The sequence below is a fragment of the Penicillium daleae genome, assembly GCF_028827525.1.
Source record: "Penicillium daleae strain IBT 16125 chromosome Unknown utg000003l_segment0_segment0, whole genome shotgun sequence".
Lineage (NCBI taxonomy): Eukaryota > Fungi > Ascomycota > Eurotiomycetes > Eurotiales > Aspergillaceae > Penicillium > Penicillium daleae.
This window is the reverse complement of record NW_026623151.1, coordinates 314660-339663: the sequence shown is the minus strand read 5'-3', so window position 1 is coordinate 339663 and position 25004 is coordinate 314660. Positions and strand designations below refer to the sequence as shown.

General features: G+C 45.6%; 1 protein-coding gene across 1 annotated transcript; it reads left to right on the top strand.

The window, feature by feature from the left end:
* Positions 1–13356: 13356 nt before the first annotated feature.
* Positions 13357–15164, top strand: N7458_003715 (uncharacterized protein; the record flags this gene model as incomplete). The annotated part of the gene is made up of 7 exons (XM_056907097.1): positions 13357–13425; positions 13498–13687; positions 13744–14319; positions 14388–14550; positions 14616–14805; positions 14893–14956; positions 15022–15164. 7 exons carry the CDS (start codon positions 13357–13359, stop codon positions 15162–15164), a joined length of 1395 nt encoding a protein of 464 aa, XP_056768504.1.
* Between the last annotated feature and the right edge of the window lie 9840 nt (positions 15165–25004).

Here is a 25004-nt window from a genome sequence, read left to right as displayed (position 1 = left end):
AAGATGATTGGATCTATACTATTCGGGGATGTAAATCTGGGAATGTTGGATATCTGTTCACCTCATGTGAATTATTTTTCGAAGGTTCAAGCGTTGTTTAGGGTATACGAAGGTTCCTGCAGTCCGGCATTTGTCATTTGCACGGTGGCGATGTCTATCAGCGAGAGCTAATACAGGGAAGAAGCGGCAATCACAAGTCTAACGCGGAATCTGAACTCACATCATGGTCCCGACTCTTTTTCTCCGACTGAGCTCGGACGATGTGGTTGAACCCTCCGTCCCCAACTTCCATCCTGCACCCCCACTCTTTCGGGCGCGCGAAGATCTGGTAGGTAGACGCCAGATATTCGGTGATGTGACCGGTTTGTGTATCCAAAATTGCTAGCTGTTCGTCTCTATAGTTACTTCCAAAACCGACTATATTGCATCCGCGTGGTAGTCCATAAGATAGGACTCTAGTATTTCCCTCGGAATCGGACGGCTATTCGAAGGTCTAGGGAAGGCCGGCTTACGTCCCTCGCTATCGCCGAGGTAGAGATAGGGATTAAACCGACTACGATACGCCTTCGAGCACGTATCACGAAGTATTAGATTACCTATCACACCTTATAGAAAGATCACACCTTCTGGTCCTATTTAAGATACTAGCGAAGTATGTACCATATAGTACTTATCCAATATAGAGGTTATTCGACCCTTCTATCTAGATCCGTGGCAACGGTCCTTCAGGAAGTGAATGAATTGCTACCAGTGGATGTAATATAGACAACTTGCACGAGGCCAGCTATGTCGGTCTTCGAAGTACTTTGCGAGTCTCTGGGAAGAACAATCTATCGAGTCTCCGCGAACGGGGCTATCGGACGGGTCAGATGGGTCGGACGCTTTCAGCACCGAGTCAGCTGAGATCAGAGAAGTCCTGGACTTTGCGGACTGGGCGTTCGGGCCGAATGGGTTACCCAGGCTAGATGTACTAGCGCTCGGAGACTTTTCTTACGAGGGAGCGATATCAGAAGCAATGGTTTCTGGCGCGTCGGAAACGCTCAGTGCGATTATGATTGCGTGATCAACCCGAGACCCGTAAACACTACGGCTAGATATTGTGCACTGGCGATATGAACGATCCATCTCTTTGGAGCAATGTTGGTTTGGACGGTAGTAAATTTCTTTCGGCCTGCCCCGATGGTGGTCCAATGGAGTCGCCCGATGAGTGGTGACTGGTGTCGGACAGCCGAGGGTGGGCTCCTAGGCTTCCCCAAGGCGCCGTTTGACATCCAGTGTCATGTCTGACCCCGACTCCGACAATCCCTGATTTGGGCCGTTTCCCGCCGTACTTCCAATAGACTCGTTGCTGCTGCTATACGGTGCCATTCACTAGTAACTTAGTAATGTTAGTTATCGTCTCTAGTGATCAGTCATATTCCTGGTTCACCACCGAAGCATCCCCCGAGGCAAGTTTTCTGCTCGCAGGTAGGCACAGTTGGAAATCAAGTAACTATATGGCCTTGTTTTGTTGTTGAACCTGATTATTACCATCTTTTTAAGAGAAAGCAGTTGTCGCCATACCTGCTTATCGTTGTCGGCTTATGAGGTTGCAGTGCTCCGGATATATTTTTAACAGACTCCGTTCGGGGAGTCGATATTTACTCGCAGGGTATGTATTCAGTTCCGATAAGACCTCTAACCCAAATTCGCAGGCGTGCCGTAGGCGTGGCCCCATATACCCGAGAAATGGGTACGCTCTGAGTGCCTCGAGGGACTGATAATCTCCCACCACTGGCGATCAGGGCGACGTATACATGAAAATTGCCGTGACAGACGCGCTGTAACTCCTTAACGCACTCGACAACGCGCAAATCGCATCAATGTCAGGAACAAACATAATTTGCCAACCACATCTCACTCAACCAACCCCCAAAACAAATTTCCCCCGAAAAATCCCACGTTAGGTCAAATTGACTTCCATACCCCACCGGGCGAGGACACGCGAGGGGCTCGGGGGCGTAGTCGGCTTAGCCAATCCTGGCGGATCGCCTCGTTCTGTTCCGCCAAATCCTAATCTACCACGCGACGGAGTCGAAGAGATCTGCGGTTTCTTTGGCGGGATGCCCTGCCCCTGCTGGTCCGGCGTAGATGGCGCCCAATTTTCTTTTCTTAAGAGAGGGTTGCACAATGGTTTTGTAGCCCAACAGATGGCTGTATCCGAGTCGCTCTTTGATCTGGCTTTCCGCTGACGAGAAATCTGCGCCATGGTGATGGGAGAGGCTCGGTTAGGTTGGGTCGGGGAATCTTCTTCAACTACCTGGATATATCCCCGATACGCAGTAGTTCTTATGGGAGGTTGTCACCCTGGAGGAACATCGCATTTGAATTATCCAGCTGGACCGCCTACAGTAACTAATGAGAAGCCCCACGAAATATTAGGTCAGCGGAACGGACCCCACACTAACGTAATTCCCGCATGACCGGGCCACCCGGTTGAGCGGGCCACCCCATCGAAAATCGCGTCTTCCTACCTACATACCAACTTCAACCACCTACCATGCCACCAATTCGCTCTGAATCCTCGCAGAAATTAGCCAATCAGGAGGGCAAAATCCTATTAGCCCTTGATGATCTTAAAAATGGCCGCATCAAATCTATTCGCGCAGCAGCTACTCTATACGCAATACCACGGATCGAAACATGGGCTCGGAAGACGGGGTCCAGCTTCTCAGCGGAGAAGACCGAACTCATCCACATCACCAGGAAGAGAAGCGAACAATGCCAAGGGCAGATCACTATGAACGGTATAGCCATCACACCGTCAACAACCGCTAAGCTCCTAGGTGTGATCTTCGACCACGAGCTACGATGGAAAGAATACGTGCAGCAGGTGGTCAAGCGAGCCACTAAAGTCAACATTGCACTGGGAGGGCTGCGATAGCTCCGCCCGGAGCAAATGCGCCAACTATATGAAGCGTGTGTCGCACCGATCGTCGAATACGCGTCGACTGTCTGGCACGACCCGCTTCGGGACAAAACGCACCTTCGACACCTACGCACGGTGTAACGGGTAGCGCTCATCCGGATTCTGTCTGCCTTCCGGACCGTGGCAACATCCACGCTCGAAGTCGAAGCACATGTGCTGCCAACCCATCTTCGCCTGCGCTATCGCGCCCAAACCACCATCGCTAAACTCCATACGCTACCACGGAAACACCCGATATAGGATACCTTGCGTCGCGCCCAGAGACGACGGAACAATATCGGGACGTACGCGCGGTTCCTGCTCGCGGAAGCCCTAAAAACAATGTCCTTAGAGAGATTACACGCACTAGAAATGATCGATCCAACCCCACTTCCTCCGTGGCGAACTAAGGCTTTCTCGAACATTGAGATCGAACCCGACAGAGAGACCGCGATAGAGCGGGCGAAAGCCGCACGGTCTAAGTCGGACGTCATCGTCTACTCAGACGCCTCGGGACGCCATAGTCATCTCGGCGCGGCAGCCATAGGATTCAACAAGAACTCACTGGAAGCAGCCGAAAGCCTACAAATCCAGGTAGGCCCAATAGACCGATGGCCAATACACGCTGCTGAGCTGATCGGGGTCTTGTACGCGATCACCCTCATCAACAAGATCGCGATCCAACGTCGAAGATCAACGGAAACGCGGGTTAAATCCGCGACCATCCTTAGCGATAGTATGTCAGCATTATAAGCAATCCAGAACCCAGGGAACAAGTCTAGACAACAGATTATCCACACTATCCTCCGAACAGCCACGAACACTAAGACCCACGGCATCGCGGTTCGTTTATAATAGGTGCCCGGACATTGCGATGAATCCGGGAACGAGGCAGCAGATCGGTTAGCTAAGGAGGCGGCTATACCAGGCCAAGCCCACCCGTTTTCCCCACTACTATCGCGCGAGAGATCTTATATCAGGAAGGGCATCCACGCCTAATAGGAGAGGGACTGGAAAGAATCCCGGAACGGCAGCCACCTTCCCAAGGTCGACAACACACTGCCGGCTAAATACACGAGACGGCTCTATGGAAACTTACCTCGAAACCGAGCGTACCTTCTAACACAGTTACGGACGGGGCATTGCTGGTTATCAACATACGCTAAGATGTTCCATTTTCGTGATGACGACCAGTGTGTCTGCGGTGCGTGGGAAAGTGTGAGCCACGTCCTGCTAGACTGCCCCGAGCTAAGACATCTGCGCCGCTAACCCCGGGAGAAGGTTGGGGACGCATTCAATAGCATATCAGACCTCCTAGGAGGAACTCGAAAAAACAACACTGCTCCGCGAGCCAAGACGGTGGAGGCCGTCTTGGACTTCGCAGAAGCATCACAACGGTTCCGAAGCCGCGCGCCATGAGGGCAGCAATCCAAAAACAACGGCTACGAGGCCACAGCAGGCTCCAACGAGGCTCTAAGTTCGTTTAAGAAGTGATACACGACACATGTACGTACATTGATATATAGTTGTGGTAGGCTGCATATCGCTCTGCGAGAGGTCAGCGTAAATGAAACCATCCATCCATCCATCCGACTGTATTTCGAAAAAATGATCTGAAAATGCTGATTCATCCTGTATGGTGCCATATGAAAGATCGACACGGACGCAAGCTCGGTCTGGAGTGGCTGTTTGGATACTTTCAATGACCAAAACGCTAGCCAGAGTTATCGAGAAGTCATTAGAAAGAGGACCTTGCGAGTCTGTCGTTTCCCATGATGCCACACAATTTGACTCCTGGGAGCTAGTAAGTAGGGCTTGGAGTTGAGGTCGCCCACCTTCTAGAAACCTATTCCATTAAAAGCTCATCGTTACATTTTGTGGCCGATTAGATGCTCCAGTATGATGCGTATTCCCAGGAACAGCAAGCCTAGCTAAATGAGTACATACGGAAATATCACAGCAACCAAGTGCAACTATGAAACGTTCCAGTCTGTTTTGTTGACCATCTGCAATTTGACAATGGTGGTTTTGAATATCAAGTGAGCTTTTGACCGAAGAACTATATGAGATATGTATGAAGCCAACTTGGCATGAAGCCCAAAGATACTTCGGTGGAACGTAGCATTAATATCGCATTTCAACCTTCGGGCTTAGGCATTCGGTAGATGCACACCAGTCGCGTGAAGAAACGAGGCTTCACACGATGATTCTGCGGATAGCCGCTAATCAGTCTCCTAACCCTCATGTAATCTCCGGCCCAAGGAGCCCCACAAAAATTGACCTGCCCTTTAAATTTACGACGTATTAAAAAGAACACTGAGGGCTTCACTTTCCTGAAGGCTACATTGGCTCCGGTACATAGCAACAGAACAAGAGGCGATAGGAAATATGAACCCGCCTATTTCGAATGTCCGTTCAGGCGAAAAGTCAAGAACGGCTACCACCGTAGTTGCATTGTGCTATAGTTGAAGGTTCAAGATTTGGGGACCTTTCATGTTAATTAGCATATTAATTCAAAGGTAAAGGTACCGGTGTAAGAGAATTATGGTTGAAAAAATCAGCCCAGGGAAATCGCAAGTTTCGCGGTATTACAGCCGAAACCGGTCTCAAAATCGATAGCTCCGATAATTAAGAGTCTAAGCCGCCCTAAAATTTCATAACGATCGCGTGATATAAATATTACTACAAGGAAACAGCAAGTCGTTAAGTCTTTATCTAGCATCGATAGCTGCCTCTATTGTCGAGCAAGATCCTACGGATAGTAGGTCTAGCTCTGGATTACCTGACCTAACGGAATCTACTATTAATAATTTTTAGGTAGGGTCTAGGCATATACCTTGCAAGTATATTCAGGATTCTTTTGACAAGGACTATATTTTCTATATTAGAGCTTTGAGGTAGGCCTAGAATTTCAGGCTTGCTTAACTCCGTTATAACCACGAACGCAAGACTAATGTTCATAGCACCTTAGCCGGATATCCTCTATGGAAATATTAGAATAATACTCGGTGCTCTAGTATTACTATATAGCAGAGAAAACCAAGGTTCACGACCTTAGGCAGGAGGTTAAAATACTTCGTTCTGCTAATACTTAGCTATACCTTAGGTTGTAGATTGCTAAACACGAAGTATACAACAAAAGTGTATTATTAGTATACTCTAAGCAACGATATACAAATCTTCAAAGAAATCTTAATAATCTCCTCTAATCTAACGAGGGTGATAAATCTAAGGTTAACGCGGAAACAATTTGCTACTAAAGTACCTTATTTGCAGTGGCTGAGCTATGAACATACTGCGAATACTAACTTCCTAGCGTAATTCTTTGGTAATAAGAACAACTTGGGATCCTGGGGTGTTGGCTAATCTTCTTGTTTCCAAGGCGGTGGTTATGCAGTTCCTTCGAGATATAATTGCCTTGGTTTTCGTATCCTGTATTATGAGGATTCAACGGTTTGTAGATGCTATCAATGGCATTATTGGAATTATGTGTCATTTCAGCTCTGTCTTTGATCAAATAACATTAACTGGCGCATTCAAATCTATCCTTATGTCAGAAGGGCATCGCAGTGGCAGCAAAGAGGACTGCCGAGAGGGCTAGAAGTCGATACAGGATTTGGGATTACATATTGACGAATTTAACGAAGTGGTCATATACCACCGGGTCCATTTTTGTTGATGTTACGGCAATCATTCGGTAACTATCGCCATTACCTTCTTAAAGATATCATGCGACTTAGCTTCTACTTCTCTCTGTCCTATCTGGGACACATCAGCTTTGTATTTCCCTGTGGCCTTTTGGTAATCGTGTAAAACACTCCCACTCAAGGGGTATCTAATACTTCTTAGAGATCTCCCATATTATTCAATTTGCTTTGCTGGCCGTCATCCCTTTACTCTTGCTTCCGACAGAGGAAGCACCTATATAGCCATAATGCCACTAGTTAGGCCGCATTAGGCTAATAGAGTATTGATTGATTGATTGATTGATTGATTGATTGATTAATTGAAGCCATCATCCCTCCAGTATCCTCTTCCCTGACACTTTCAAGATATGGTATTCATCGTCCGTTGTTACAGTACGCGTCAATCGAAGAACAGATCTATTCGGCACCAACAGACGAGAATACAGTATCGCAGCTGAAGAGAAAAAGGAAAGAAAAGGAAGGCCCGCCAGAAGGAAAGAGCTCAAATATACAGCACGCAGGCAAACATCCTAAGCCCTCTAACCAGATACATACCTTAGGTATCAATCCCGCAGAATAAAGTTATTCCTAGATATGAAAGTCACAACCGTCACATCCGTCTAATTACCCTGGTATTGTATGGTAGTCAGGACAGACTCGGAAGGATAGTGTCGTAACACACCGTATCTGGATAATACAGACTTCCTTTAACGAAACTGATAATTTTTCTAATGATCTTACCCTGTCAAACATCTTCGGTACTAGATATCTCATTAAATCCTTACCTGACATATATACTTCAGATATTTAAAGAAAATATGCACGCCTATATTGTCCAAAAATTCTAATTCGATTAAAATTAAACGGCTCTATATTTAAGAATCCTCTGCATCACTAGTTCGCTGTTCTAAATCACCACCCTAATATTGCACACGAAGAAGGCTATCCACTAGGACAGGATACTACGCCCACATTCCCTATATTCATTCGTGAAACTATCACTTATTACTCTGTCTATTAATTAAGATTGAAGTCTATTTAACGTGAGAAATTTCGTTTAGGCTTTGGATAGAGAGATAGTTACACCTAAATTATCTATATAATAGGCAATAAAACAAGATCCGGTTGATCTAAAAGCCTATTAGGATCTTAAGTGAAATCGTTATCTCGTTCTAACTACGAGTCTCCGAAGCGCTAACAATGACGTTCAAAATAGCTGCCTATGTACCGTCTTTCTATATCCAGATCTCTAGTGAGACCGATGATTTAGTAAGGTAAGCTAATTTTCACGTTCATTGCTTTGCTCATAAAAAGATTTCTCTACATTCTAAGAGCGTTGATACTAATATTATGACGCCGATTCCCGTCAACTTACTTTATACACTAGTTATACCTTGTGTACGTTTACCTATAGAATAAATAGTTATAGCAATATGAGATATTACCTCTTAGTAGATAAGCCCTCAACTAAAGTTTGGAGTTCCGGATACTATATCAAAGCTCTATAGGCTATTTGATCCGAATTAAGGGAACTTAGAATATCCAAGAATTGCGCTGCTTAGTCCTTATTCGCTTCATGATCAGAGTTTGTTAATCTATATATTTTGCCTATTAACTACTTGTACTATATAGCCTCTTTAACATGATTGTACTCTAATTCCTTCCTTATAGCGACGGAGAATGAATATAAGCGCAGCGTATCCCCGGCTGAGTTTGTGGCAAACTGGCACTAAACGCTAGACCTCCGTCTAAGGGTATCTTTATCTAAGAACAGTATTTTAGGGTCGCCAAACACTATCAATACGGACAATCGCCCGCTTAGACAAAATGACAAGCCCTAATATAGTGACGACTGTGCGGCCACGGATTCGGTTTACCACAGTCGCACTGAGGGAGACAGCTACGCTATGGAGTCCCGATTTAGTGTCGAATATCTACATAATAGACCATCCTACGTGTTTCAAGTGCTTATGCACACCATAGTCAACGAGTAAGAATAGTATATGGTCACAATTCATTCAAAGCTGACTTTCCTACAGCTTAGACACTCGTGCGAAGTGAGTTACTACCATGAGATCGGTGACATCTATTGACGACCAATTCTAAATGAACGTTTAGAAGCATGGAGGAACAGTTCAAAAGGCAACAAAACTGGAACAAAGATACTGCACGATACGTCGTAACAGGGGCGTAGAGAGCTTGTACTAGGATAGACCTCGATTCTGCACGTCCGATATCGAGCGTGTGCCGGCTCAGAATTACCAACTAAAGTCAAGGCAACGCTTGGATCCATAGCTGAGTTTTGAATCGCAGATAGCTAGATCATAGGACAGGCAAGTGAATGTGGGAAGAAGCACGCGATTATGCATTTGATTGGCTAGTCCATGTGGAGCAGGAGAGGCCGTATCTGTGTTGGGAAAGGTGTGGGTGCGCTGCCAAGGTACGGATAACAGCCCGAACAGGGCCGCTCTCGGGACTCCGGTATTAAAACAAAGTCCGAGACCCGACCTCTTAGTAAGACTGTGCCAGACGCGAGGCGTCTCCCGCTCAGCTCCCAAAGTTGATTGATTTTGTGTATGAGACGTGACTGGGTTGGCTCCCCCGGTTCCGGAACGAGGCGTACCCACGAACGTATGGTGTGTCCACTCCTGGGCACAGGTATGTGGGCACGCTCCATGACGTTTTATTCTTTCGGTGACTCCGAATACCAGGGCTATTTTTGTAGTTCCAGACGCGAAAAGGCGGGCTCTGGTGAAGATTGGCATCTACACGTAATTCATGTCTCTGGAATGAGCTGCTGATTGCCTGTCGACAATCAAGCATTCTCCGAGGCATCGGCCGTGTGCACTGTTCGGACCGCTGGGCGTTAATTTTGAGGCCGACCCGCCATCCTGACTACTACTTCACTTACTTACAGGGCTGATCATATTTTGCTCCTGGATTTGGCTAGGCCGTGATTGGGTTTGAGTGTATTAATTAAACCAAGAAGGCTCATTGACGTTTAACCTGCATCCCGCAACCGGCTCTCTATAACTTCCTCACAACCCGTGGATGTACACTTTACCAATTAAGTGAATACATTGTTGAAACCTACGATCAAGATTGCACGATTAAGTTTGAGCCAGGTAGGGCCGAGTATTACCAAGCAACAAAATGGTTGTAACGTAATCCACGGCCGAACCGTACACACGGTCGAGCCGTACACCTGACCCCATTAGAAAATTTCAAAATTGATTATCTCAACCAACACCCATTAATTTAACTAGATAATACGATTTTTACATGAAGTAATCCTGTGGCCAATTCGTCCACATCCACTGCAGGTAGGCGGAGCCCTCCTGGCCGGTTGAATCGGCTGATTAGGCAGATCGACCTCTTCATGCGATACTACCTCATTAGCTTCCACTGGCTGAATTGGCTGCTGAGCTAGCTGTAGGCCCTCTTCGATCGATAGACCCCCTTCGTATGCGATCTACCTAGTCGACCGAGTGCGCTTTTGACGTTTCTTTTCATTCGCTGCGCGAAGATCAGCGTTCTCCTTCACTAATAACGCAGTGTGATATAATGCTTTATAGAGGCCCTTGAGAATCTGATCAACCACTAATTTCAACGGGCTTGGAGGGCTTTTTGACCGCCGATCTATTAGATCTTTCATCATTTTAGCCTGCTTTTGTAGCTGGGCTACTGTTCTAGGCATTTTGGGTGTGAATTGGCTAGATCTGCTGCTTGGTCGGCTTAACAGTAGTGAAGGCGTTCGGAGAGAGATATTAAGCTTAGAAAGCACTCTATTAGCATTAACTGGCACGATACCAGTAGCTGCGAAGCTGCTTTGAACGATATTCGGCTGGAAAGCTTCTAGCCGTGCGCGAGGATAATCTGCTAGAAAATCAAGCTTGTCGATATGATTATAGCTAGTTCGGGCTAAATCGCTCACGAAGCGACCGTACGCACGCTTTAGCACTGCGAAGCACCTAATATTAAGCGGTTATAGTAGATATAAAGAATACGAAGGTATATAGAGTAGTATAATATCGTTTTTAGCGTAGATTCGATCGAATTAAGGTATAAGGTAGCTACTATGCCCGTCGAGGATTAATAGACGAAATCGCCCTCGTACGCGCGAAGTAGTGCATAGAATAAAGATCTTTTGTAGCTAGCGTAGGCTAATTTCATCGGTAGTCTAGCTATTATTCGATACTTCGATCCGCTAATCCTTAGGGAGATTCGACGATTTAAACTAACCAGCGATATAGACCTAGCCTTTAAATATGATACAGGGCGGTAGCGAATAGCCGTTAGCGTATATCGTTTCGATCGCAGTGACCTATTCGCGATTACCTGGCTGTAGGATTAATCGCCGACCGTAGTATTCTACTCGCGTAACCACCTTCTACGCTGATATAAGGCCTATTGCGAATCTAGTCTCATCAAAGTTATAGATATCCTCCGGTTGGATACCGTTCTCATCAATCGCGAGTTGCACCGTTAAAAACCACTCTTTTATAGCCTTTAGATCCTTATTAAGAGCGCGCTGATAATCATATCGCTTAGAATAGCGCGATCGAAGCTCATCGCACCGTTTAACGAATGTTGATACCCAGTTAACGCCAACGGTCAATAGGGGGGTTGTTCCACGCGCTGCAAGAAGGATATTGGCCATCTCTCGAACAGTATATGGCCTAGGCGCTGCCCTACGCGAATCCATAGAGAGTATCCATTCTGTAAGCGAATCCTCTTCGAGTTGGGTCAATTTATAGCCGTTTGGGCGCTTATCGACGCGTGCTTTTATCCCATTTGCGCGATCGGCTAGGGTTGTATGAGGTATTTCGTATAGCTTCGCTGCTCCGCGGATAGATTTGATGCGGCCATTTTTAATATCATTGAGGGCTAAAAGGATCCTGCCCTCTTGATTGGCTAATTTCTGCGAAGATTCAGTGCGAATCGGTGGCATGGTAGGCAGTTGAATTAGGTAGGGTAGTAGGAAGACGCGATTTTGGGTGGGGTGTACGGCTCGACCGTGTGTACGGTTCGGCCGTGGATTACGTTACTTTCAGGTCTCTGGTCAAGGTCCGTATCTTGGACAGGGCGGTTTGGTTTATGCGATTGGGGGGGGGTACAGCTACGGACAAGGCCGATTTCCTAGTGTTTATCCCCGAGATTCGCAAGAAGGCTATAAAGCCTGAGATGATTATCCACTCATTTCGCGATCGTGGAATATGCCCATTTAATCCTGAGATTGTCCGTAGGCCTCTTCGCGAGAACGCGCCGCCGATCCCTGAGCTACAATTCATCAGTGGCTGACTAGGCTTAACCCGAGATGCCTCAGTCGAGTGATACTGAAATTAGTTCCTCCTCAATTGCGCCGACCATAATTCGTACAGCTCGGAGAAGAACGCAAAGGCATCTTAATGCTGCAGATAAATTATCTGTCGGTGAGAGTCACGAAAGGTTCATCGGGAGTCTTCGTAACCTCGATGACGAGCATATCCGGAAGACCGAGCTACTACAACAGAATGAGGCCGAATTATCTAGGAAGAAGGAGGTTTTATCAAGTCTTTCTACCAACCGATGTAGAAGACAGCTAAGCCATGATGGAGTATGGCGAGGAAGCGATGCAAAACGCTCTATTTTTGAGAGGGAGATCAAGGAACGAGAAACCTGCAACTCGGAAGACCCGAAGAATCGTCCTATTCTCGGTGATGACCAGATACAGCAAGGGTTATAGAACTCTAAATTTTCACTGTACTTTAGGAAATACGCATTAAATCGAAACTCATGATTTTCTAATTAATTCTATTATGAGGGGTAGTGAGAGAACGGTTTATTCCTGTAGATAGGGTAAAATGGGCTTTTGGGGTGGAAAACCCAACTCCCGAAGGGAGGAGTGGGGTGACTAACAGAAACCGGGTAACTACATCCTGGCTCGAAATAAGCCAACAAACTGAGAGACTTCCCCGGCAATATTCCGCTGTGGAATCCTTTGTGGGGAAGTGGACGAGTTTTATTATGTTTTTGTTAGATCTCTTGGTCCCACCACATTAAGCGACTAAGCAACCCGCGCCCAAGATCCCACTTTTTCACGCTGATTAGTATGATATTGAATTTTTGAAAGGGCATGTTTCCCCTTGATCATATACTACGGCTAGTTTTTCTAGTTCAGATATAGGGTAAGCTCAGGTATGCATTGATCTGCCTGGAGATATCTTCAAAAACCCACGTGGGGCGCATTATTGTATCTCACGAGCCACCACTGGATAGGGAGATAGTCTGCAGGTTATTATTTTAACAAGCACATAGCTCTGGCAATCGCCCCTAGAATCTGGGGCCCCGGACTTGCGATGTCACAGAAGTGGGGACCTCTTATTTGTGGGGTGGGGGGGGGAGATATTGCGGGGTGCCCCATGGGGGACAGCTAAGGTTTGTTGGGTCAGACATATCTATAAATTGTTATACCGATGATGTTTGAACGACAGTGCAATTTGGCTCTTCTATGGGTGTTCAATTGTCCGCGCCTCTACTGCCTATTCTATTCTAGACGAAACTTGCGAGCTTGAAACTCCCAAATATTCCTTTCTCACTATAATGACACAATTGTTGAAGCAGCGCCACTTCACTTGGCGTGCCTTTCTCATCTGCTTTGTCATCACCAGTGCAGTATTATCTTTTGGGTATCCAACGGCAATTCTAGGAACAACATTATCGCAGCCCTCATTCCTCAATTACATGAACCTGTTAGGCAAGGATGGACACGGCACTTCAGATGCCGACAGCTTGGTTGGGGCAACGTCAGGCGTCTATCAGGCAAGTATTTCAAAGATGGCAGGGCATGATGTTTGCAAATATTGGGACTGACAGCGTCAATAGGTCGGCGCTGTCATTGGGATTCCAATTGGCATGTGGATCATGGACAGGTTTGGACGCAGAGCATGCCTGGCATACGCGAGCGCTGTAGGACTGGTAGGTGCAGCCGGTTGCTGTGCCGCCCAGAATATGGCAATGTTCATCGCATTCCGCTTCCTGGCGGGGGCAGGGGCGTGGGCCTCCCTGAGTATCGGTAAGCAAGGATTTTCTCGATTTGGTTTTAGTCCTTTTGACGCCGTTGAACCACAGCACCTGTATATACGGCTGAGCTTGCTCCTCCAAAGCTTCGCGGGACTTTCGTCGGACTCACCGGTGTCTTTCTCATGCTTGGACAGGCGCTCGCATCATACATGGGGCTCGCCTTCTACTCGATCCGGAATGGCTCCTCCATCCAGTGGCGAGGACCACTAGGGATCCAAATGCTCTTCCCCGCCATAACTCTTTCGGTCCTCTATTGGCTGCCAGAATCGCCGCGGTGGTGCCTGATGCATGATCGGATGGATGAGGCCAGAAAGATTGTTCAGAGCTTACACGGGGATGATCCAGACTCCCAGCAATTTGCATCCGCCGAGTTATATCAAATGATCGCACAGGCGGAATATGACCGTACCCTGGATAATTCCTGGCGGACATGTTTAACAAAACCCTCCTACCGCAAACGATTCGAGATATGCTGTCTCTACGCTTTCATCAGCCAAAGCACCGGCCTCTTAGTGATCTCTGCATACGGTTCCGTTCTATATAGCACTCTTGGCTATGGGCCTCGGGAGCAGATTGTATTCCAATGTGGATACATTACTGTGGGAGTAGTGTTCAACATACTAGGTAGCATATCCATTTGGTTGATAATTCAGGACTTTTTCGCTAATCCTATATTGAACGCTCACCGGCAGGCGATGTGTTAGTGGATCTATTGGGACGGAAGAGACTGATGCTCATCGGTTTGTCAACCGTGACATTTTGGATGATCATCGAAACTAGCATGGTTGCTGCGTTTGCTTCTCCCATCCTTGCTCATCCTAATACGGCGGGTATTGCGATGGCAGTTTCGGCATTGTGAGTCAACCTTGGGTCCTCATACCCGATAATGACGTTCACTAACTCCGTTTCTTATCATTCAGATACTTCTATATTGCCTTTTACGCACCGACTGTTGACACTGCAGCATTCGTCTATTATAGCGAAGTATTCCCCAATCATCTACGCGCTAAAGGGGTTTCTACTGCAATCTGCTTCGGTGCCCTTGCAGATCTTATATACATGCAGGCCGCTAGCACGGCATTCGCCAATATTGGTTGGAAATACTTCCTGGTGAGATTCGTCCAAACTTGTTCGCTACCTTCGATGATTATGATGTAAGATAGTTAAACTAATTTACATCCCTCTAATTCACTACAGGTCTTCATCATTATCCCAGTGATTGGGTTAATATATGTTGCGGTACGCTTCCCCGAGACAAATGGTAAGTGGTTGATATAAAATACCAAGAGATAAAGGGATAGAGACCTTACTATTAACTTGGCGAAGGTCTTCCACTTGAGGAGGTAGCGCGTCTGTTTGGGGACCAGGACCACGTGATGGTTTACATGGAGGACGTCAATTCCGGTCCCAAGACTGATTCTATAACGACCACTGGTAATATAAGGATGATTCAGGACGTAGCCGAATGAGATGAAAGCAATCAGGAGGTCAGTGCAACTCCTTTGGGAGCTCTCTATCCACCTCATATTGTTGAGGAGAAGAGGAAACTAATGAGAGGACTATACGCCCACTAGGCAACCTGAATGCCAGCAGCCGAGTTATGACACTGGACGAAAAAGGAGCCACAACACCAATTTTGGAGATCATGTGACTGGAAATTGAGAATGTTGGCATGCGGTATATGCACCTTTGAAAATACGAGACAGAATAATACCGTCTTGAGAAGATGCTGGCAGTATCTAGTAGCGTTGGCCGAGATGAAATTTTAGATACCTGGACCTGGTGTCACCCCGAGCGGTGACCAACCAGTACACCTATGTCCCACTATTTTATCACATCCATTCGTCGACAAATACAAGATGATACGACCGAAACTCAGATAGCTTATGCTGGTAGAAATGTCGTAGTTGAGGATTCTGTTCTTTGGCTTTCTGCTGGGCTTTCTGTTTTGTCCAGCTAGCCCGGAAAAGAGCACGTTTAATACTAGACAGCGATGGTAACAATTTGAAATCATCCCCTAGGAAGATAGCCATCTCTTCGATATATAGGCCGGGCTTTTCAGCGAGGTGATCACAGAGGGCGTCTAGTATGATAGGAGCGATGCTCGGCTGTCGACCGATTGAGACTGGGGGAGACTCGGCACTACCGAACAAGCGCATCTTCTTGCGTGTGTTAGTAATAGAACGCTCACTACACTTCGCCAACTTTGCCATTTGTGATATAGTGAGACTGTTCTTGCTGCGTATCATATGGACAGTCATCTTACGCAGTCATGGGTTAATATTTCTTGCCATTTTTGTAGTGGTTTAGGGGTTCGCTGGTGCTAGGTTGGGGGGAGTGTGTACGGACGACACTATAGTAGGGGTGGTTATTTTTGAATATATAGCAGTACATAACTATACAGCTTACTTATGTTTTGAGTATGCCCTGAAACGAACGAAATAAGAGGAAGGATTTACCTTCGTGCACAGGGAATACCCTTATCAAAAAAAACTATGCCCTGGAAACGAGGAACGAGTGAAAGGGGGTATTTCGGCCATGGCTTCATGTGAGAGACGCGGCTTCTTGTTGCCTCTGATTTGCCTATTCCAGAGCGATTTCTCGCCTCTCGTTGGCTGCCGACTGTGTTTCCTTACTGGCCTCTTTCTCCTGCTTGTTACCTTTGCAATTGGCCTTCAACTACTTCCCGTTTTGGTTTAGCATTCCTTGCTCTCCTACGTTTATCCTAGACGATGCTTTCCTCTGTATTTGTGATCCTTGTATACACTTCTGATACCTCTTTTCTTGCAATATAGTGCTTGTGCTATTCGTCTACCTAGCGACTTTGCTTTCTATGTCTCTTGCCTTTCGTGTTTATCCGGCTTCGCCACCCCGCTTTCTTCTTCTATGAGCTTTTGAACTCGTTGAGGTCGTATTAGGCCTGGTGTACCTCTTGGTATTAATATATATCGCGAACTATCCTCTCCTCTCCGGTAGGTTTCAGTGTTAAATCGTCCTGCCTTTAGCCACCCGGGCGATCATTCCGATCCTTATACGTACAATATGTACTACCCAGAGGCCGCTCTCCCTACAGTTAGCTTACTAGGAATAGTCCGAAGTGGAGGGGTGTAGTTAAACAACGGATCTACTCTGTTATATTACGACGATGTCCAGACCTGTCTCTCTAGTGAGGCTCCCCTTCCAATAGAATCTGAACTCTGCGACGAACCTATCGGTAAGGATACAACTGCTGACCAACCCACTCGCCTGGAAGACGGTTCTTCGGCTGATACAATCCCCCCGGGCCGTTAAGCCAAGAGAAGTCGTAAATTCTCCAAGGCGGATTCACCTTTATAATAAGCTTCTATATAGCGTTAACTTTCAAGCTGTCTAAGGTGTTTTATATTGTTTCTGGTACACAAGGAAATCTGACGGTGCCGTATGATATGAAGAGGAGACGAATATATTAGACTGGGATATGATAAAGCTGTGTACGAGAAGGACTTATTCAGATTTTTATTTGGGAAGGACTCCGGCAATTTCTAGTTCCTATACAAAACGAAGCGGTAACCTTACCCCGCCGCCCTTCTCTCGAAATGCTCCTACAAATTCCTTCTTTAATGCAGTCAAACCGAGCCACAAAAACCGTAGTAAGCTAGTTAGTCACGACTACCTTGAGCCTTACTAACTCTGAATCTCTAGTATAGTTCCTAAGAAGATGGCTTCCTAAGCCCCGTCTATCCCTTCTAGTTCCTAGTCTGAGGGTTCCTCTACCACTAGCAATCTACAGGGGGCATTTACTATTGACACTAGCAGCGATGATGATATATCACACGCCGTCCCGCCCTCTTATATCCCGCCTAGGGAGATAGTCACCCTGCCTGGAATGTCTTACGTGGATTGCTAGTAGACGACGCCTAGCTGAGATTTGTAGCTTTAGCTACTATGCTATCGAGCGTTAACTTTCACCCTACGCTAGCTAATGAATGTCATAACTATCAGAATTTTCTGATCTATACTCCTCGATTTATAAGGAGGATCAATGTCTCTATCTCCCTAATAATACACAGCTATTCACGCCCGAGTCTTTAGGAAGCCAACAAACCATTACCTCGGTATCCTACTCTGTGCTCGTTCGACCTCAACCTCTACCCCCTATCCCTGATACACTCCAGCGCGTTAGTCCGACTAAAACAAAGGGATATATTCTCTACACCGATATATCAAAAGAGGCATTCGTTGAGTGGTGGCTGCAGACTGAGTTCGGAAAGAAGAAAAGGATCTATTAGGATAGGAGACACTAAGCCGAGTGCTAGCAGAATTTCGAGCAGGTCGCTAATAGGAAGACTAGGAGACCGGGTGTTATGTGTAAACAGTGCAGCAAGGTTCTCGACTATACTACAAATAGCCACACTAGGACATCGTCTATGAATAAGTATATTAGAGGGGTCAACTCTCTTACCAAGAGACTAAATATTAAGCAGCTCATAGAGAATGCGGTATATCTATATTCACCATAAATAGTTTAAGGCTAACTTATTTTAAATCACTAGGCCTAAACTGCTCCTACTAGATCTATAGTCTTCACCCAGGAGGTCTAGGAACATAAACTTCTCAAGCTCCTGACTATATCACGTCTTCCTTTCCAATTCATTAAGCACCCCGAGTTCCATGATATAATCTCCTACGCGCGATGCGCCCCCTCTCGGCCAGAGATACCATCATCAAAGACGATTCGAACTCGACTTCGAGATTCTGTGAAGGAGCAGCAACACAATCTTCTTCAAAAGCTTCCTCCCGATGCAAAAATATCCCTTACGTTAGATGCTTGGACGTCTCCTTTCCGACAGGCCTTTATAGCAATCACAGGCTACTTCACCGATGAAGCTTGGGAATACCGGGAGATTCTGCTTGGCTTTGAACCTCTTTCTGGATTACACACCGGCGCTAATCTTAGTAGTGTCCTTCTAAGAGTTCTACAAGAGCATAGGATTGCAGACCGCGTACTTGCAGCGACCGCCGACAATGCATCGAACAACAGCACTTTAATATCGAGTATCTAGGAATCGATTCAGTCGCTCGAGCTAAATTCTAACTCCACAATCATTCGAATCCCTTGCCTTGCCCACATTATCCAGCTCAGCTTGAAGGATCTCCTTAGGCAGATGAAAGCAAACCCAGAAAATGAAACAGTATTCAGCAAGATATAACAATTTTTACATGAATTGATCCTATAGCCAATCTCCGTACACCCACTACACCTAGGCGGATCCCTAGTAGCCAGCTAGTCTGCCTGAATAGGCAATTCGCCCTGCGATGCGATATTACCCCATCACCTGATTTAGCTGTTCAACTAGCTATAAGCCTTCTTCGACCGATAAGCCACTTTTGTGAGGTATCTGCCTAGTTGACCGATTTCGCTTCTGGCGTTTCTTCTTGTTGGCTAGGGTAGATTCGCATTATCTTGCGGGCAAGTAATGCAGTATGGTGTAGGGCTAGATAATGGCCCTTAATAATCTGATCTAGAAGGATCTTTGATGGGCTTAGAGGACTGTTTGACCGTTGTTGTAGTAGGTTTTTAAGCGAAGATACTTGAGTTGCGATGCATATTGACTACGTCGGCTACGCTCAAGCGCTGCTAGGTTTGGAAATGTAACAAAATCGCGGACGAGTCAAAGGCATGCGAGTTCAAGTTGAACCCTTTAGTCAGAATCGCCTAGCTATGTTGAAAGCTCCGATTCAAACGCAGTGCCACCAAATACGCTATCAAAGACACGGCTTATTAGATCTAGGCAAATTTTAGCCTGATTCAGAGAATTGACCATCATAGTTCCACCAAAAAGGTCCAGTAATAAAGGCAACTGGTCTTCGGTGAAGCCGGGCCTGCTAGGGTGTATTAGCAATTGATGCTCGTTATTAACGGTCGACTCTATAAAAGGAGGCATATTCTCTAGGCGATTTAGGGTAGTATTCTACTGACTCTAAATCATATCTCCTATTATGCAATCCGACTTAATGCGGGGAACCCTCTGCGCTAGTTAAGCTAGACTATGACCCTCCACAAAATTCAAGACCTACGACGATTGCCGTTAGAGAGCTTCTCGGAGAGAGGATAGGGCTCGATAACTTGTTTTAGTTGTTTCTATGGATCAAATTAAGAAGAACTTTGGCTCCGATATAAGAGTTGTAGCTGCGATTTACAACGTCGCAAGCAAATTTGCGAGAAAGCCTTTCTTGGAGTAAAGTCTAGAAGAGTTTCTCGAGAATGGTGCATTCAATTTTGCTCAGGCTACGCTGCCTTTCATGGTAAACGAAGGCCAAGAAAAAGAGCAATAATACGTAATACTCGAAGTTTACCCTTTTCATCTTTCTCATCTTTTATCTTAGGTGTAACGGCTGCGCTTAAAGGAGGGTCCGGACATTCTGGGTTTACGATGAGCAAGTTCGGAATCCGTACGATATCCTATTCTCTTGCGCATGGATTCGGTCCCAAGGGGGTTCATGTTTCCCACGCTATTATAGTTGAGATCATTAATACCGAGAAAACAAAGACTTACAGCAAGGATATCCCTGATTCCAAGATTGATCCGAACTGGGTAAGATAAAATCCCTGGAAGTCTAGTAATATATTACTGTACTAACCCTTAATCCTAGATTGTGGAATTATAAGGTTCTTGCATACCCAGCCAAGGACTTCCTTTACTCATAAAATTCACCTTCGACATTACTCAGAAACATTATAAAATAGCTCGGCTAAAGTTAGTAAATGTAGCACTTTTATTTTGTTTTACGCTTCTTTATTTCTTAGTTGTCGATACGCTATCCTTTTCAGGTACTAAGACGCTTCGCCAAAACAACGGGAAAGTCATACACTATCTTTATCTTCTTACGAAGGTCACCTTGTTTGTAGCACCAAGAGGATTATCGTATTATCTAGATTCATAAGAATTACGAGTTTAGCCGTTTTAGCACTTATCAAACTAATCAGGCTTCGCGCCCCGAGATAGCTAATTCCACCGCAGCTCAGGCTTTCACTTCACGCGAGAGTTAGAAATTTAGCTATTCTCACTCTTCATCCCAACACCGAAGCCCGACGTATGCGGGCCATATGTGGATCCTGACCTCAGTCATTCTTGACTATACCGAATTAAGGGAGAATGTACGTACTTCCCTTGCCTGAGCTAAGCCGGGTCTCAACACTCCCCTTCCGTTTCCACTCTGGGCTGTAATAAATTTAAAAAAGACAACACCTTTATTAATAGCTAAACGACAGCCACCAGGAGAAGAATTAAGAGAAAATACATGCACATGATTTTAAATTTATATTCCCTATTAGTGTTCATCTTCCCATCTTCTTCTAGTCCCTTCAGACAATCCACTATCTCTTTTCGCAATTTGCTCACTATCTTCAATTCCAACCTTCGGTTTAGGTTGCCTTCGATCAATATCCTTAGTAATATCATAACGCAGCCATGGTATGTTGCTTTCCCTTTGCATACGTTTCGGAGTGGTTCAAAGTCTCTGTCGTTGTATCAACCTCCTGCCACAATCGCCGCAACCTTTTTTCCGTACTCCTGAGATCCAAGATTGGCCTAGTCTCTAGATAGAGGAGGTGATCCCTCCAGAAGCAATAGAATACCTCGTAGCCCATTTTCTAGTGAGGTTATAACATAGAGAGCTTTGGCTCATTAGCTATGGAACTAGTGCAGTAAGGGGTATCCAAATTTTAAAACTCACCTTCATATCTTAGTCTAATTGCCTTCCTTGACCCCAATTGCCACATAAGGAGATTTACCGCACATAGCGATAAATTGGCTTCGGGATTTTTGCATAGAAGGATACATTTAGGTCATTAGTATCGAAAATGAAAAGTATTGAATTGCAAACAGGATAAAGCAGTTAACTTAGAGCAAGTTTGGTACTATAACCTCAGTCAAGGACGGAGGGGAGCCATATATACAAATTTTTACGGCATACTAGCGCCTCCCTTGTGGGAGCCTAGGAAAATTAGCATTTCTCTGTGAGAAAGATAGAAGCCAATTTCGAAATTAGCTATACACTTATATATTTCTTAGTGAGGTATTAAGGCATCTAGCAGTCTACCAGTAATTTTTTATCCAGCATTCAAGGCGTCACACTCCTCTATGTGCAGGAAGCAAAAATGAGAAGCCAGAAAAGAGCGAGTTTGATCTATCTAGAGAAGAGCGAGCAGGACAGAAAAGAGGCAGATCTATATAGATCTGCCAATCAAGAACGAAAATCTGCCTCGCATCTAGCGGAAAGAAACAAAAGGAGGAAATCTGCAAGGCTAAACGGAAACAGGAAAGACGGAGCAATCCACAGATAGAGTGATATCCATCAAGCATATATTATGTCCACCAACTTTTTACCCATATTGCGAATCTGCTCTCTGTGCTCAGACCAAATTCCCCCTCTTATTACCTCCAGATCACACCCTGCCATCGCCTTTGCAATTGAATCCTGAGGAAATCTGAGAGCAATGCTCTCATCCATCTCCCGCACTTTTATCACCCTAAAAACCTGTTTAAGTGCATCTGCAGCTATGGTTCCCCCACGTCCACTATAACTAACGATCATAGCCGGCTTGCCGTTCCATTCATGGTACAGGTAATCGATGGCATTTTTGAGACTAGCAGGATAACCTCCGTTGTACTAGGGGGTGACAAAGATAAGTGCATCGCACAGAGAAATCTCGGCGGACCACTTACGGGTGACTTCATGCGCATATTAGTCAGGTGAGCTAATGCGTGATGGCACCTCAGGTTCGTTAAAGATCGGGAGGTTCCACTCGGCTAGGTCGATGAGGTAGAATGAGGCTAAGGGTCCTTGATCTTGGAGGACGTGGAGGATGAATTCGGCAACTTGGAGACCTGCGCGCGGTTTTCGCTGGCTGCTAACGATAACGCCGACTCGTTTGGATTGCAGGAACTTAGAAGAATTCATGCTTTCTCTTTGTAGTTTCTGAATAACCATAAATCTGCTATACTTCGACTGTGAAGGATAAATATATATATCTTTGCCTACTAAAGGCAGGGTGTATAGCGCGAACCGATTGGCTCCACCACGGGTAACCGGACACCCGACCGCCGATTATCTAACAAACAGTATATTGAGACATAGAAGCGGTAATTTACCGCATAGACAGGGATTATACTAAGTGACCTACTTTCCTTTGCGTCATGTATAGTAATTTGTATCCTTGGCATTACGGTTGTCGTCAACCCGTGTATCCGAGCTATCTCTGAGGTATTTCAACCCGCCCTATAACGTTCATTCTTTCTTCAATCAATCAATCTTTCATCCGATGATTCCGGTAATTCCCATTCGTCCCTATACATACTAGTCTATACCAATTCAGCTCGCTTTGACAGCTTATTGAATAGCTATATCCACTGTAGGGCAAGGACGTTATTAAGATAGCCAGTTTCTGTCACGGCAATCCTCCACTATCTCAAACCACCGCTATAAAAGAACCTTAGCGCTTAGGATTACTACCGGTACGATAGTAGAACCAGTGGCTAAGACCGCTTCAATTGTTATTGTATACTCGCGATTAGTACTAAGTCCGCCAGAGATTTAGAGCTTTAGTTCGCGGGTAATAATCCACTAGTCTTTAGCCACGCCGATATTGAAACCGGTCTAATCGAAGTTCCAAATATCGTCCGCAGTACTTCCGTATTAGGTAATCGTCTCCTGGTATAAATTAAACCACTCTCTTGCAACCTGCTATTACGGACCTCAAGGAACGATAGGGCCGCAGCTACTTGAGTAGCAACCGTGAACCAATTATTCCGCGGACGCTAGGAACTAGCGCTATCACGTGCGTTTCGGCATACTTAGGTATGCCCCAGAAGCCCTAAGGAAAGTATTTCGGAAATAGAGCTAGAATCGGCCTACGGCTAACCGTCAGGGTAATACCTACTATCGGAATATTATGCGGTCTGCATAAAGATAGTGGACCGAAGGATATTGTGCACACAAATCAATATGTCACAATATGATAGGTGAAGAGTGAATATAGAGAGATGAGAAGGAAGCAATTCGTATGCGACCGCCAATATCAGAGTTGAGCAATTTGACTAGGTGCGTACGATATTCAGTCTCGGATCAGAAGAGAATTCAAACTTGTTCTTTTTCACTAGTAAAACATAAGGGTCTTATAACTTGATGGGGAAATTCAATCAACAAGAAAGAAAGTAGAAATGTTGGGCTTCTCTTTGCTTTTCCTTCTGAAAAAGGATAATCAATGCGATCGTTGAGGATCAATATAAAAAGCAAAGGATCTTGGTGTACAGATCTATTGTGTAGATCAGATTGCATCCTTATGGTCAATGCGTACCAAATGGATCCACACGCATATGTATATGCTAACATCAATTTTGGTCTAGCGAGATAGAGGTAGTCTTGACAATTTAGATTGATACTACTATCGTTAGGATTAGCCTAGTAATCGCTAAGATATTAAGCGATCAATTTTTTTTTGACTTGGATATAGTATAGGTTGACTTAGCGATTTAAATCCTAATTCTCACTACTATATATCCCTACTAGCTAAGATAGCTATCTACTAGGCACGCTACTATCTACTAGGCACGCTACTATCTACCATAGGAAGATTAGTGTAGGCTAATAGCCTATCGGCCAAGATCGCCTAAGGGTTGAATTAAACTACTAGCCTACTCCTATCTAAATCTGTCTACTCGTTATATCCATGGAGTTCCCGTACCTTCTAGCAAAGCAGTAGAAGACCCAAGCTGCCCTTACCATCTCAGTATCTAATTGCCAAAGGGGCTCCTGGAAGGTATCAGGTTGCTATACCTCCGGCACCTAATCCTCACTAAAGTAAGGATTACCTAGGCTAGGATCAGGTATAAATGCTAGATGGCAGGCCGTCCAAAAGCATAGTAGTAGCCGGGGGAAGAAGCACGATCTTCCTTTATCGGTTAGTAGAGGGCCCTTGCAGAGCCTAGTAGGCAGATAGCACCTATATAGGCCTCGGAACGACCCGCGGGGGACCCTCACGACCCTGGCCCTGACCCTCAGGTTTCAGGGTCAGGGTCCGAGAAGTGCGACCCTCAGGGCGGGTTCCCCCTAGGTACGACCCTCAATGGGTGACCCTCAGGGTCACCCACGGGTCGTCAAACAGGGCAAACATAGTAAACTTACGACTTGCCTTAGGGCGCATAAATTGTGCAGTATTTAGCTGTATTTTGAGTATTTATATTACAGCTCTACGCTAATAGACTTATGTAGGGCAGACAGAAATCGACTTCAAAAAGTTCTTTTATTAATCTACTAGACCTACTTTA